This window comes from Arabidopsis lyrata (genome assembly GCF_000004255.2).
Source record: "Arabidopsis lyrata subsp. lyrata unplaced genomic scaffold ARALYscaffold_8, whole genome shotgun sequence".
Taxonomy (NCBI): Eukaryota; Viridiplantae; Streptophyta; class Magnoliopsida; order Brassicales; family Brassicaceae; genus Arabidopsis; species Arabidopsis lyrata.
In genome coordinates, this window is record NW_003302548.1 from 4731986 (window position 1) to 4746162 (window position 14177).

The window sequence follows — 14177 nt, forward strand, 5'->3', positions numbered from 1 at the left end:
TTTAAACACTTTTGCGAATAGAGAATCTGGAACCGTAATCAACCGCCATAATTGTTTTGCTAGTTAAAGCTGAATTAAAATCGTCCACATTCCGAAATCCTATCCCCCCTTCCGATTTGCTATTGCACAATTTGTTCCAAGCCATCCAGTGCATACCTCTGGAGTCACCATTTGAGCTCCACCAGAAATTTGCTACCGCGCTAGTAAGTTTAGAAGTGACTGTTTTCGGTAGTCTGAAGCACGACATAACATAAGTTGGTAATGCTGCAGCTACCGATTTAATCATCACTTCTTTTCTTCTTTTGATAAAAATTTGGCCGACCATCCGTTAATCCTTGTTTGTAGTCTATCTCTAACAAAATAGAAAATTTTTGTCTTGGAGCCCCCTAAACTCTCCGGCAATCCGAGATAAGAACCCATACCACCGATATTAGTGATACCTAAGGTAGATTTGATTTCTTCCTTGATATCATCATCTACTTTGTGTCCAAACTGAATCGAGGATTTTAAGAAATTAAACTGAATCGAGGATTTTTAAAATCCCTAAGATTACCCCGCATTGGTCCTTGTTAGCCTTGCAAAAAAATAAACTATCATCCGCAAATAACAAATGTGAAACTGAAGAGCTTGCATTTGCCACTTTGATGCCCGTAATTAATTTTTCCCGTTCAGCTTTCCGAATATTTGCAATGAGCACTTCTGTGCAAAGGATGAATAAATAAGGTGAGAGCGGGTCTCCTTGTCATAAACCCCTCTCTGGTACTATTAGTCCTCTAGGTTGTCCATTAAGTAGAACTCTATATTGGACCGTTATAATACACCACATTATCCATTTAATCCATTTTTCACAGAAACCCAACTTTTCTAAAGACTTCTCGATGAAAATCCATTACACCCTATCATAAGCCTTGCTCATATCCGTTTTAATGGCCATAAATTTGCCTTTACAAGATGGGTTAGTTCTCAACCCATGGAACATCTCTTTTGCAATGAGAATATTATCCGAAATCAAACGTCCTTCTACAAAAGCCGATTGTGTTTCCGAAATCAGTTTTGGTAGCACCGTCTTGAGTCTTTGGCAAAGGATCTTCGATATAATTTTATACCCAACATTGCAAAGACTAATAGGCCGTAATTCCGTCATCCGTGTTGGTCTTTCCGTTTCTGGAATTAGGCAAATATTAGTTGTATTTAGCCGTTTATCAAAAATTTCACCCTCTAAAAAAGAGTTAACTAGACAAAGAAAATCTGTTTTAATAGTAACCCAAGCCTTCTGGAAAAATAAAGCAGTCATACCATCAGGTCCAGGCGCTTTTTCCGGGTGCATCATAAACAGAGCCGTTCTCACCTCACATTCCGTTGCGGGTGCCGTTAGAAAATTATTAATTTGATCCGTAATCAAAGTTTGCACTTCTGCCAAAGATTCTTCAAAAACCTCAGGATTAGTTGTAGTAAACAGATCCTTAAAATATTACACCGCTATATTTTGAACATCTTTTTCCTCTGCCGACCAAACCCCGTTTTCATCATGTAACCCCGTTATTCGATTCCTAGCCCGTCTTTGTTTTGTTTGTGCATGGAAATACTTTGAATTATTATCCCCTAATTGCATCCAACAACACCTACTTTTCTGATGCCAATACAATTCCTCATCTCGATAAGCCTCTTTCAACCGCAAGGTTAATTCTGTAATCTCCTCCCTTGGTCTCCTATCATCTCTCTGTGCCACAAGTAATTCCGATTTTAGTTCCTCAATTGTTTGCTGCCCATAGGGAGATAAATCTTTCCTCCACTACGAGATAGCCCGCCTACAATTCTTCAATTTTTTGCACAAAATTTCCCTCTCCTAACGCGGAGTCAGAATTCCAACCATTTGAAATTGCCTCGAGTAATCCTTCCTTTCCAATCCATCTTTTATCAAACCTAAAATTTCTTTTTCCACGTGGAACCTTATCCATAAGCGTAGCTACCACCGGTGAATGGTCGGAAGCTACCATTGGTAAATATTCAACAAACGAATTGCAGAATAATTAATGCCAATCTTCGTTTGCTAAAGCTCTATCCAAAGGACACCGAATTGGTTTCTTATCCCGCCAACCCCGCCATGATAACCAATCTCCGATATATGGAAAGTCCAAAAGACCGCAATTCTGGATCATTAAATTAAAAGGGATAAAAGAAGATGCATTTCTTAAATTACCACCTCTTTTCTCGTGATTTCCGGTTAATTCATTAAAGTCTCCTATTAAAAACCAAGGTGTGTCTCTAACCAAACCGATTCGTGTTAATCGTTCCCAAACTTGATCTCTATTCTTTGGAACCGGATCACCGTAAACAAAAATAAGATGTATTGTTTTTCCTTTAACCACCGCCTCAACATCAATTAAACGATTACTTTCATAACTAATTGAAACATTAAAATCATTATTGTAATAAAGTGCTAAACCGCCGCTACAACCGATAGGATCAACCGTTTTTAAATTTTTGTAACCAAAATGACCGATAAATTTTTCCATAAACCAAGAAGGTTGTTTTGTTTCCGAAAGAAATAAAAAATCTGGCCGGTGTTGTTTCCATATATCCCGAAGATAACCAATAGTTGCCTTATTTCCAAGTCCTTGACAATTCCAACTCAAAACCTTCATTTATTAAACTTTGGTTTAGGTGGGTTGCGTCCACCCGTTAAACCATGCACCGTACCATGGTGCATCAGGTTATAGCTTCATTCCGTTGATTCTTCTTTAAAGAAACCCAATCAAAATTGAATCTAAATATTTTAACTCTTATAGTATCCATAACCAACCATAAAAAACCGGAAATCAAACCGTAGTAAAACCGTTTGTTAAAACCACTGAAACTCAACTCCATACACTCAAAATCCAAACACAATCGACCAACATCATACCTTTTAGAAAAATTATGACCATCCACACTAGCCCTTTGAAAAGAAATCAAAGCCCTCCCATTCCTATTATTGAACAACCATCTGTTAAAAACTCCTCGATCTAACCGTCTCTTTTCAATCGTTGTCAACCGAAAGTATCTTTGATCCGCAGCCCAAAACCAAACTGCAACTAAAAAAAACTCAAATTCCGACAACACGTCGTAATCTAAAAAATGTATCCCATTGAGACTCCATTCCAAAAACTCAAACTCCCAATACAAACAGAAAACTAACGGCAACCTAAACAAATAGCGACCACCACCGGGAACCATCATGTCTAACCATACCATTGCAAACAGACCCAATGCCAACAAAACATCAATCAAAAATCCCAAAATATGCCCGTATGCCTTCAAATCTCTCCCCGGGACCAGACCCCACTGCTTAGCCTTGAAACCAAATCGGAAAACACAACAACCTTCTGATTCTTCCTGATTCCAGATCCTCATAGACTGGAAAACAATCATCAATCCTAAACAGAGGTCACCAAATATCATCGAAAGCGACTCCGTAGCCTTTAGAATCCATCGATACCCGTGAATCCACCCTCTGGGAATCCCATTTGACTCGATAAACAACCGGATCAAGAGTCTCCGATCATCAACCCTAATCGAGAGCCACTCCGTAACCTTGAAAACCCTTCGATACCCACTGAAGCTCCACTTTGACTCAAGAATCAACTGAATCAAGAATCTCCGTTGAAACCGTCGGCAATAAACCTCTGTTGCCAAAATAACCAGTGATACCGATTTAAAACCACAATCGAAACCTCCGTCATACACCCAAAGAGAGATCTCCGTCTTCCCTAATGAATCCCGATCCGCCGTCGCCGCAGAAAACAAACGCATAGTCGGGTCACTACCCTAGCGCCGTCGCCATCTTCTCTTTTCGCAGAGAGAACTATTTTTGTCTTAGTTAGCTATAACTTATTGTACTTCTTCTGTTAATAGAAAGATTTCTTAGAAACATTGTTAATTTATATATTCGTAAAAAAAATTATGTATCGAAAGAATCTCTAGATTATATTCAATTGATTAAACCTACATATACGTTAAATTCTAATAATTGAAAAAGATAAGAAAAACATATTCGTCTAAGAAATTACGAAATATATTTGCAAGATACACAATTAATGGCGAAAAATAAATATTAAAATTTTAAAATTTAGTTATGATTCAAAAAAATGGCATTGGAATATTTATATACTCGATTTTCAATAAGGATTTAAAGGAAAAAAGAACAACATAATTAAGCAATAAAGATCATTGCGCTAAGATAAAAGTTCCATTACAAACACACCAACAAAAAGAGATAATTAATATATGAATCATTTTCAGAAAAATCAACAAAAAAATAAGAGGATGAGTGTACCAAAGCAACGTTAATGTGCTCACTCCCATACCTTTTAAACCACACAAAGAGATTAGTTTTTGTAAGATTTCAAGTCACAAAGGTAAGTAAAATGACAGCCATGTTTTTTTATCAACTTTTTATGTTTAGAGGTGATGTTTACTCTTGGCAAATGAAATGAATATATATAGAGGACATATACGATTTGGGTTAGCTGTGATTCACCATTCCACAAATCTTTGTGAGGAAGCAAGATTTCATGAATTAATTATAATTGGCGAAAATTAGAAAACTTAATAAATGATAAATAAAGTGGTTCAAGAATTAGTTTCAAAAATTTTGGTGAGCAAGTAGAAATCGTTTAGTTATGAGAAATTTCCAATTCTTTTAATTGGATTGAATAACGAATTTATGTAGTTCATTTTATTTAGGAAACAAAATGTTAAATGCAATAAAATCCTTACCATTAAAATAGGAAACCATTTGATTAGCAAATATTTGTTTGTTATAACTACATATACGATTGATATGTTTCCAAAATCAATCATTTAATTTCATTTGGAATTTTTTTAAAAAAAATCTCAAATAAAAAATGATCAGATTGACTCAATTCCGGATTTTTTTTTTAAAAGTTTCAAATTATTAATGATCCGAATGACTAAAATCTGGATCAAAATCTGGCTTAAAAAAAAAAAACTTCGACTCGCAAAAATGAGCAATTTTTTTAATCGATAAACTTTTTTAATCGATAAATGTTTGTAATGATTTATGTTTTGGTTATATTTTTGATTGTACACATACTTTTTTCTTTATCGATTGAGTAATATATGTCCGTTTTAAAAAAATTTAATCACATCATATGCATAAAAAAAAATCTAAAATTTTATTAACTTTATATATTTTATAATAATTCAAAATAATATAAATATAAAAATAAATAAAAGTGAAATGAGAATCATATATATATATATATATATATATATATATGTTTAAATTAGGTAGAGAGGTTTTAGGATAGGAAAAAAGATTGCTAGCTACGCTAAGTATTGGAGAATATATGTTCATACATGTCAAGTATATTATTGTATCCTCAGCTACACGAATTCGATGTATTGCATGGTCACATGTATGAAGTATACGATGTCATGTGGCTAACACCATAGACATAAAATTCCGGTACACCGATCGATTGACTCCGGCAAAGACCGGTGTTGACCAGCGTTGACCAACAAAAATATTCAAAAAAATTGAATTTTTATTTATTTTTAATATTAAAAACAAAAAAAAAACAGAAATCATAATTATATATTTGGTGCTGTATAATCAAAAACACTGATTATATTCAATATAAAGATATTATAAATATATATATATATATATAATGCATTAATTCTTATAATAGTTAGTTTTTTTTTTTTCAAAACAAAATTTAAATTAAAACCGGATTGTTTTATTATAATCAATTAAGAATAGGAACTGTTTCTTTTTATATTATCAATTTTAAATTAAAAACATTTACCGCATAAAATTTAGACTAAAGAGTTATATACTCATTTTTTTTGCATATTATTTCTTAATGAAAGTCATATGTATTGGGTTTGATTCTAATGATTTTCATTGTAGAAATTTTTGTAGTTGAAAAATATTAAGTAATAGAATTATTGTGTATTTAAATAAATCAAATAAGAAGTTAGCATCTTTTAATTAACAATATAAAACTAAGCAATTCCCTTAATTATTTAATTCTAATAAGATTTTCCGGTTTTAGTTAAGATTTATTAGTGATTTTTATTACACATTTGGTTTACTTTAAATATTGAAAAAAACTAACTAAGAATTAATGCATAAAAATATATATACAAAATATAATTATAAGTTTTTCCTTTTTATTACAAAACACTAAATAAAAATAATTTTTTTTAATATTAAAAATAAAGAAAAATATTTTTTGAATATTTTTATTGGGCAACGCTAGTTTTCGCCGGAATCAATTGATCAGTGTACCTGAATTATATGTCTATGGTGTTAACCACATGACGTCGTATAGTTCATACATGTGGCCATACAAATACATCTATTTCGTTTAGCTAAAGATACAATAGTATATTTGGCATGTGTGACCATGTATTCGTCAATACTTTGTGTAGCTAGCAATCTTTTTTCCTTTAGGATATTACTTCAAACTAGGATATCTCCCTTTAGGTGCAACAATAATTGAAATTAATTAAAATTTTGTTGTGCTTAAATGTTATTTAGAATTTTTTTTTTAGGAAAGAAGAAGAGAATATTTTTAGTTACAAAAAGAGTTATTTAAGAAGTGAATGGTTAGTTGTATCTTTGCAGCTTCTAAAACTCGGTTTTCATAACATCAGTGAGTTTTCCTCTTTCCAACATTCACATCTCATCATCGAGAGGTTATGAAGAAGAAGAGTATGGCTTTTCATGTCCTAGTCTTGGATTCGGTAAATACAAATTTAGGGACACATATAAGCCGGGTTTGGTTATACATATAATTCATATGAGTTTGGCTAAGACAATGCTACTACTTGTGAAATTTTCGATTTTAGCACCAATGCTTGGAGGTACGTTAACAAGCCCGTGTATGGGTCACTTCATTGGCTCACGGACTGTGAATAAACCAAGGTATTCTCTGCTTTATCAACTTAATTTTTCTCTTCTTTTCTTTGTAGCAATGAACTATTCTAATTCAATATTACCGGCACTCTAATTTAAGGATGAGTTTCTTCTCATCAGAGTGGGCTTCTTGTTGTATTCAAATTTCTTTGTTTTTCTTTTGCTATTATAAGATACCTATAATACATGTACCACAGAGAGGTTCAACGCATAAAACCAAGCTAATGAAGGGTTCAAATCAGAAGGTCCCGCGACATACCAATCATTTCTAACTCAAAACAATTGAGAGCCAATTTTGTTGTTTCGTTACTCCTTTTTTTTGGCTTCTACGGATAGGAGATACGTGGTAGTGGCAGTTTTATATAAATTGGAACAAAGTGTTTCTCTCTTGCAGCTGAAACAGAGATGCTTAATGGTTTCACTTTTGTCTCATGTAAATATGGTCATATGGATTTGCTTTATCCACAAGGTATAGTACACTTTGAAATACCTAAAGTTGAAAATATGAATCAAGAAAAGCAATGAGCCGCTACATGTCACTTCGAAAATTATGAAATATGAAATTCAAATCTAAGAGGAGTCTTAAACAGAGACATGCTTGAAGTCGAGACAAATTTGTAACATGACACAAATTTTATTTTGTTTTATTTAATAGCGTTACAATTGATTACATACGGATACAGAAGTAGAAGAAAAGCTAGTTTAAAAGTCCCAAGAGTCCAACACTGACATCATCTCTTCTATGTCTGCGCTTCCACTATACAAAGAAGAAATATTTTAGTTTATGATATTATGATAATTTCATGTTTTCACATTTTTGAAAATTAATTAAATCGCTCAATCATTTGAACATTCCATTGTTAATTACTATTATACTAGTCAAACTTACTTGAATTTACTTCAATTCTTAACAAAATAAATTTATTTATACAAAGAGAAAATATATTTTCTATAGTTAGAAAAAATCGCAATAATCATCAAAATATATTTTCTTTGATATATTTCCAAAGTTGTTAGATTATTGTTTTTTTTTTTTTTTTGGAAAATGGTTAGTTGGTTACCTAATGCACGACCAGGTTTGCCGCGGCATCCACGGTAACAAATCTGGAGGCACTTGCTCGGAAGTGATCCGGTGGTGGCACAACCTTGAATGCAATCTTCTTGGCATTGAGCTTTCGTCTCTCCATTGACATTTTCCATTGCTATTACCATTGTCACCACAAACACTATTAAAATCATTAAATTCAATTTAGCACCCATATCTTTAACTTTTTTTGTTGCAAGTTTTTTTTTTGTACTTAAGAAATAATGAATTACTATCCTCTATTTATAATCTTTTCTAATAGTTATGTAATTCTTATCTCTTATCGTTTCTTTTTCTTTGTTATAGAAACTATGTTTTTTTGGTCAAGGTTTCTTTGTTATAGAAAATCTTATTTTAAATCTTTTTCTGTTTTTAACAACATATTCTTTTTATACGTTATTTTAATAGTCAACAATGACACTTTAGAGAAAGAGAATTAAAAGTCTCATAATAATAGAAACTATGTTTTTTGGTCAAAGTTTATATTTTTAAGATCCTAATATTTTTTCACCACCATGAATACATACAACAACAATATAGGATATTTTTATACAATCATATGTAATTATTTCATTTGTGTGGTTTGAAAACTCACCTAATTTGATTATAAATACAATTTTTTGTTCTGTTAACTCTCCTGATCTCGTATTCCAACCACATCGTGATAGACTCATTATGAAATACTAGATAGACATAAATAGTACAAGATCTCAAAAATTTTCATAAGAAAATAGAAAAAGAAAGCAAAAACTAAAGTGTCATTTAGGTCAACACTTTTAGATCTTGTATCATTGCATATATCCATATAAGAGAAATAGTCGTGTCTTGAATTATTTGGTATGTCTAATGTTTCAAAGGCCCATCACTTGAAAAAACTTGCATGTCAATATTACCAATTTACCATAATACATAAAAATAAAAAGAGAGAAACTCATATGATAAGTCATATATGAACAACAAAACATAATTCTATATATAAAAGTTGGCCAACTCTCTCCATATATATGAAAGTTGACAAACTCTCTCCATATGATAGCAAACAACTAAATTACAAAAAAATAAAGTTTAAGTCATTATTTAGTGGTAACCATTGATAATTTTTTTTTATTAAAATAAGAAGAGTATATCGAAAGTAGTGTTTTTTATTAACATAATTTTGAATTTTTTTTCAATTTTAAATAAATAACTGAAAAGTATAATTGATGGAAGATTTAATGCAATAGAAAAACTTTTACTTTGTTCTCATTTAATTCGCTAATTTTTTTATTTAAATAATACAAAATGACATATATCATTTTCTTGTGTGATGATGTGGCACTCATATAGAGAGAGTTGACCAACTTTCATATATAATTTTTTTTTTATTAAAATAAGAAGAGTATAAAGTAGTGTTTTTTATTAACATAATTTTGTATTTTTTTTTCAATTTTGAATAAATAACTTAAAATTATAATTGATGGAAGATTTAATACAATAAAAAAATTTCAATTTTTTCTCATTTAATTTGGCTAATTTTTTATTTAAATAATACAAAATGACACATGTCATTTTCTTGTGTGATGATGTGACACTCATATGGAGAGAGTTGGCCAACTTTCATATATATGATTTGTTATTTTATCAATAAATCATTATATTTGATTTTCTTATCTATAAAATCGTATAAATATGCCATAATTAAAGAATTTAGGTGTATTAATTAGTTGTGAAAAGATATATTTTTTATATTTTATTTGGGTGATAAACAAGCTAGTCTTCTACACGTAAACTTACTGGTACATGTATAAACATTTCAATGAATGTGTTTTACATGATAGCAAATTAACTCTCTATTAGATAGTGCTTTATAATAGTTGTTATAATGGGTAAAGTGAGTGTATAGTCAGATGTTGATATGTCCTACTTTATCCCATGAATATTTAACGTTTGTTAATACTCCGACCAAGAATTTGTTGCGTATACGTCCAAAACAACACCGGCAAGACAATGGAGAGATGTCCACTACTTTTATTTGATATCTGACTATGAATCCCATTTGTCCACTAACTTTTTATCTTTATATATTAATCCTTTGTTAATACGAATCAATACAAATTAAAGCAAGAGAGGAGAAAATGAGAATGAAGGTGGACACAGACAGTATTGTAGTGCCATTGAGTTTGTTGATAGCAGTGGGATACCATGTCTTTCTATGGAACACCTTCAAGCACAACCCTTCTCGTACTTCCCTTGGCATTGATTCCTCCAAACGCAAAGCTTGGTTCCGCGACATCAAAGAGGTTTTTTTTTTTTTTTTTTTTGACGTCAAATATTTTAGAAGTTTGTTTACGTTCACTTTTCAAATGAAACCAAAATTTTTGGGAAAACATAAAAGTTTAAGAACTTTGATAAGAAGATTAAAATATGTACCGCAAACATAAACACATTTTTTCTTACGTTTTAAACAATATAGACCTTAGTTTTTTACCCAAAAAAAAAAATCGTTAGTACTTAATTGGACTAAATGGCGTTTAGGTTCACATTTAACACTTATTTTCTGAAAAAATAAATTCAATTGTTAGTCCAAAGACAAAATTTAGTTTTGTTAAAAAAAATCAAATCAAATCCCTAGTGTCTTTGTTGTTTTTTCTTTTTTTTTTGATGAATATTAAACTATGCAATCGCAAACAAAACATAATTTACGTTTTAAACAAGTTAGCTCGTCTTTTTTTTTTTAACAATATATAAAAAAACTGAATGCAAACAGAATAATCGGTGCTTGTGTTTAGATTTTACGAAACTATTTTATTACATGTAAAATCGCAAACACGATATATTTTGCGTTCAGAAATAAAACAATATCAAATATCTGATGTCTTTGTTGTTTATTTTGTTAGTAAAATATGTCTCATTAATTTGGTGATCATAATGAAAACGCAGGGTGACGATAAGACTGGGATGTTAGCAGTACAAAGCTTGAGGAACAAAAAAATGGTGACAATTCTCACCGCTACAATAGCCATCCTTATCTTCCTTTCACTAGCTGCGGTAACTAACAACGCGTTTAAAGCGAGTCATCTCATCACCGCAGCTGATGACATCTTATTTGGCTCACAAAACGCTAAAATCTTTGTCCTAAAATATGCCTCTGCCTCGTTGCTTCTTGCAGCAAGCTTCTTCTTTAGCTCAATTGCCTTAAGTTATTTGATGGATGCAATTTTCCTTATCAACGCGATGTCTAAGAAGCAGGAAGGAGACTGTGACTGCGGTTACGATATCACGGGGACGACTTCGTTTAGGGAGTATACAAGATTGGTGTTGGAGAGAGGGTTTTTTATGGCTATGGTTGGGAACAGAGTTATGTGTGTTTCTATACCGTTGTTGCTTTGGATGTTTGGACCGTTACCGGTGCTAGCATCTTCATTAGGCCTTGTTTGGGTGTTGTATCTGTTTGATTTTCCGTCAACCGCTAAAATTTCTGTTTGTAAAACATAGAGAGAGATATATTGAAAATAACAGTTTGATTATTGTTTACTTACTTGGAGGCGATTCAGAGCGACAAGGAAGAATTTGGTTTTTTGTCTTTATCGTTAATTTCCCGATATTTGAATATAAAGGCGGATAAACTGGCACGAAATGTTCGTACCCTACAGCTAGGGATGGCAGACGGGCCTGCCCGCGACCAAACGGACCGCCCGCGATGTACCCGCTTTTCTTCGGATCCGCGACGGACCGGCCCGCCGACGACCGCGGGTTGCAAAACGCAGTCCTAACCCGCCCCGCAAAGCCCAACGGTTAACATCTCTTAATCATTCATAACAACCAAATTACATAGCTCAATTTGACAAAATGGTATGAATATTTTCTAGAAATTTTTTAAAACTATATTTTGGTCGACAAATTTTTTTTTCCGCTTAGGGCACTAAAAATGTTTGGACCGGCACTGGTCCTAACCCGCCCCGCAAAGCCCAACGGTTAGACGGACCGGCCCACGGTCTGGTGACAAGACCTTCCAGTTCTAGATCAATCGTTGCCGTCTTCTTCACTTCCTGTAGCTCTGTGTTGAAACCCGAGACGAGATCGAGCTGTTTGTTTATTCTCTTGTTTTGAAATATTCAGAAGTGAGCTATAGCTGTTAATAGGTCTTGAGTTTGTTTATTCTCTTGTTTCACATCCGAGAATTTAGGATCTTAGAGCTTATTTGGTTGATGTATCATTTCATAGTGAACTTTGGAATTGCTAATTAGTCAATCTTAGCTTTGTTTTTGTCTGTGTGTATATTTTCTGGAGTTTAACCACGAGACCTTTGTTTCAATTTCCTTTAGTGATTTCGTTTTACATTTTAAAAGTTTGACTTATTCCCATCAAAATCAATTTTCATGATGCGTAATTATGTGCATTTGATCAGAAGCTAAAATTCTAAGTGCTTTGCAGAATTTGTTGGGTTTGTTATTTGGCTCGAGCTCTTGTTTCTTTCTATTAGTTATATCCTTCTTGGAGTATGTGTTTTAACTTTTAAAAAGATGTGGAATTTCTTTTCGAACAAAACGTGTGTGCCTTCTTGTCACGTTGTAGTTCTATCGTCTGATGTTAACATACGTTCTTCTTGTATGTGTCGTATTAATTTAGAGAGGGAGAGACACAACTCTTCACTTGTTCAACACGATCAAAAGGTTAGTCAAACTGCAAATTCCAATCAAAACCGAGGAAGAACTAGAAACAAAATCATATAGTGTGATTCATGATCGGTGACTTAACCATGCCGATCTCCAGAGTCCCTTCTTCGATGTCGAGATCATTCGTACCCATTTTCACAGTCTACAATACAAAATCAATGGAAATTCAAATTTCGATCCAATCATACAAAATCGGATGCAGAAACTATAAAATCCGGTGAAAGTGAATGAACTTTGGACAAAGGAAACAGACGCAACACAATTTTCCGATGATCTAAATCAACAACACAACACCGACAACCGTGAAAGATCTTCTCAACAACTGGCTCAGGGTATGAAATTGAGAAGGAAGAAGTTGTTGGGTTAACTATAACAAACCCAAAATTCTCAATATCTCTGCTTATTCCTTCTCAATTTCACAACCTCAACAGATGGCTTAGGAGCGATCACAGATTCATCGGAAGATCTTAGCTTTTTCCGATTTCGATTGAACAAACATGAACACTACAAACGATAAAAGAACAAACGAGAATTCTTGAAGAATCGAAGCAAGAGATGAAAGATAACTTCAGATTCACTACAATGTGGTAGAATCTTTCTACCTATGTTAACAATATTCCTCCACATGGACTCATTTGAGCCAATCCAATAGAACTATTGACAAAAAAAAAAAAAATTATTGTTTACATTCATTAATCATTATATATAATAATGAATGGAAACTATCCTAATCCACGATATTCTGAGCTGACTTCAAGATAAATGGAAATCTTCCGAGAATATCGCTGGAGAGGCAGTTTATCACCTATATATAAAGAGACTCAAGGCTCAAGCAAAGGCAAGCGATATTGCTCTAGAATTTACACTACGCAAAGCTCTCACAGCACAAACACCTCTTCTTTTACGATCAACTCTTGTACGATCAAAATCATCTTTTCATTAATAATATCAAGAACACCATCTTTGGTATCAATCGTTTCTGTTGTTCTTTGAGAATTCACGATTATCGTATCCCTAAAATAAAACCCTAGACAAATCTTGATTGTATTAGTTTCGACTTCCACAGTTTGGCGCCGCCTGTGGGGATACTTTAGAATTCTCTTACCCTAAGACGCAGAACTCGATTACCGAAAAGGACGATGAACGAAGACGGTCGTCAGACACCACCAGCTGGAGGAGGGATCCCGAACCCTCCGAACCCTCAGAATCCTCAAGCCGATCCGACGATCATGGCGACTCTAGCCGAACTGAAAGACCTGATGGTTAAATTCCAGAAGAAAGCTGACGACCAAGAGAAAGCCAACAAAACCTTGGCGCAGCGAGTCGACGAAATCGCAACACGCGGGCAACAAAAAACCACACGTTTCCAGACTCGGCCGCCACGAGCTCGGAGGGACTTGCCTGGCATCAACCCAACAAGACTCACGTTCGCGACACCAACCGGTAACACAAGAGTCGCAACCCGAGCCGACCCTGCCAGACGCGAGAACCAAGATGATCCCACCGAGCC

The 14177-nt window shown here is 33.3% G+C and overlaps 2 protein-coding genes and 1 long non-coding RNA gene across 4 annotated transcripts in view; 2 read left to right on the plus strand and 1 right to left on the minus strand.

Annotated features, from left to right (window-relative positions):
- LOC9299762 overlaps positions 1-7366 on the plus strand; it is a 27755-nt gene extending 20389 nt beyond the window's left edge. For both annotated transcript variants that reach the window (XR_002330049.1, XR_002330050.1), the window contains one exon: positions 6862-7366. This is a non-coding gene — a long non-coding RNA (uncharacterized LOC9299762). The remainder of the gene's footprint in view (positions 1-6861) is intronic.
- A 264-nt stretch (positions 7367-7630) lies between these two features.
- LOC9301519 lies at positions 7631-8326 on the minus strand. The gene is made up of 2 exons (XM_021032569.1): positions 7860-8326; positions 7631-7685 (listed from the first exon to the last, which is right to left on the minus strand). Exons 1-2 carry the CDS (start codon positions 8186-8188, stop codon positions 7631-7633), a joined length of 384 nt encoding a protein of 127 aa, XP_020888228.1. The 5' UTR covers positions 8189-8326.
- Positions 8327-10085: 1759 nt separating this feature from the next.
- Positions 10086-11529, plus strand: LOC9301520. The gene is made up of 2 exons (XM_021023966.1): positions 10086-10291; positions 10932-11529. Exons 1-2 carry the CDS (start codon positions 10127-10129, stop codon positions 11484-11486), a joined length of 720 nt encoding a protein of 239 aa, XP_020879625.1. The 5' UTR covers positions 10086-10126; the 3' UTR covers positions 11487-11529.
- Positions 11530-14177: the final 2648 nt, after the last annotated feature.

Bases quoted from the DNA above. Each gene is read 5' to 3' on its own strand.
- LOC9301519 (XM_021032569.1), bottom strand. From the start codon at position 8,188: ATGGGTGCTAAATTGAATTTAATGATTTTAATAGTGTTTGTGGTGACA. The intron at 7,686-7,859 runs GTATAAATAAAT...TTCTTTGTATAG, and splicing joins AGAAAATATATTTTCTCTTT to TGGAAGCGCAGACATAGAAG.
- LOC9301520 (XM_021023966.1), top strand. From the start codon at position 10,127: ATGAGAATGAAGGTGGACACAGACAGTATTGTAGTGCCATTGAGTTTG. The intron at 10,292-10,931 runs GTTTTTTTTTTT...ATGAAAACGCAG, and splicing joins GGTTCCGCGACATCAAAGAG to GGTGACGATAAGACTGGGAT.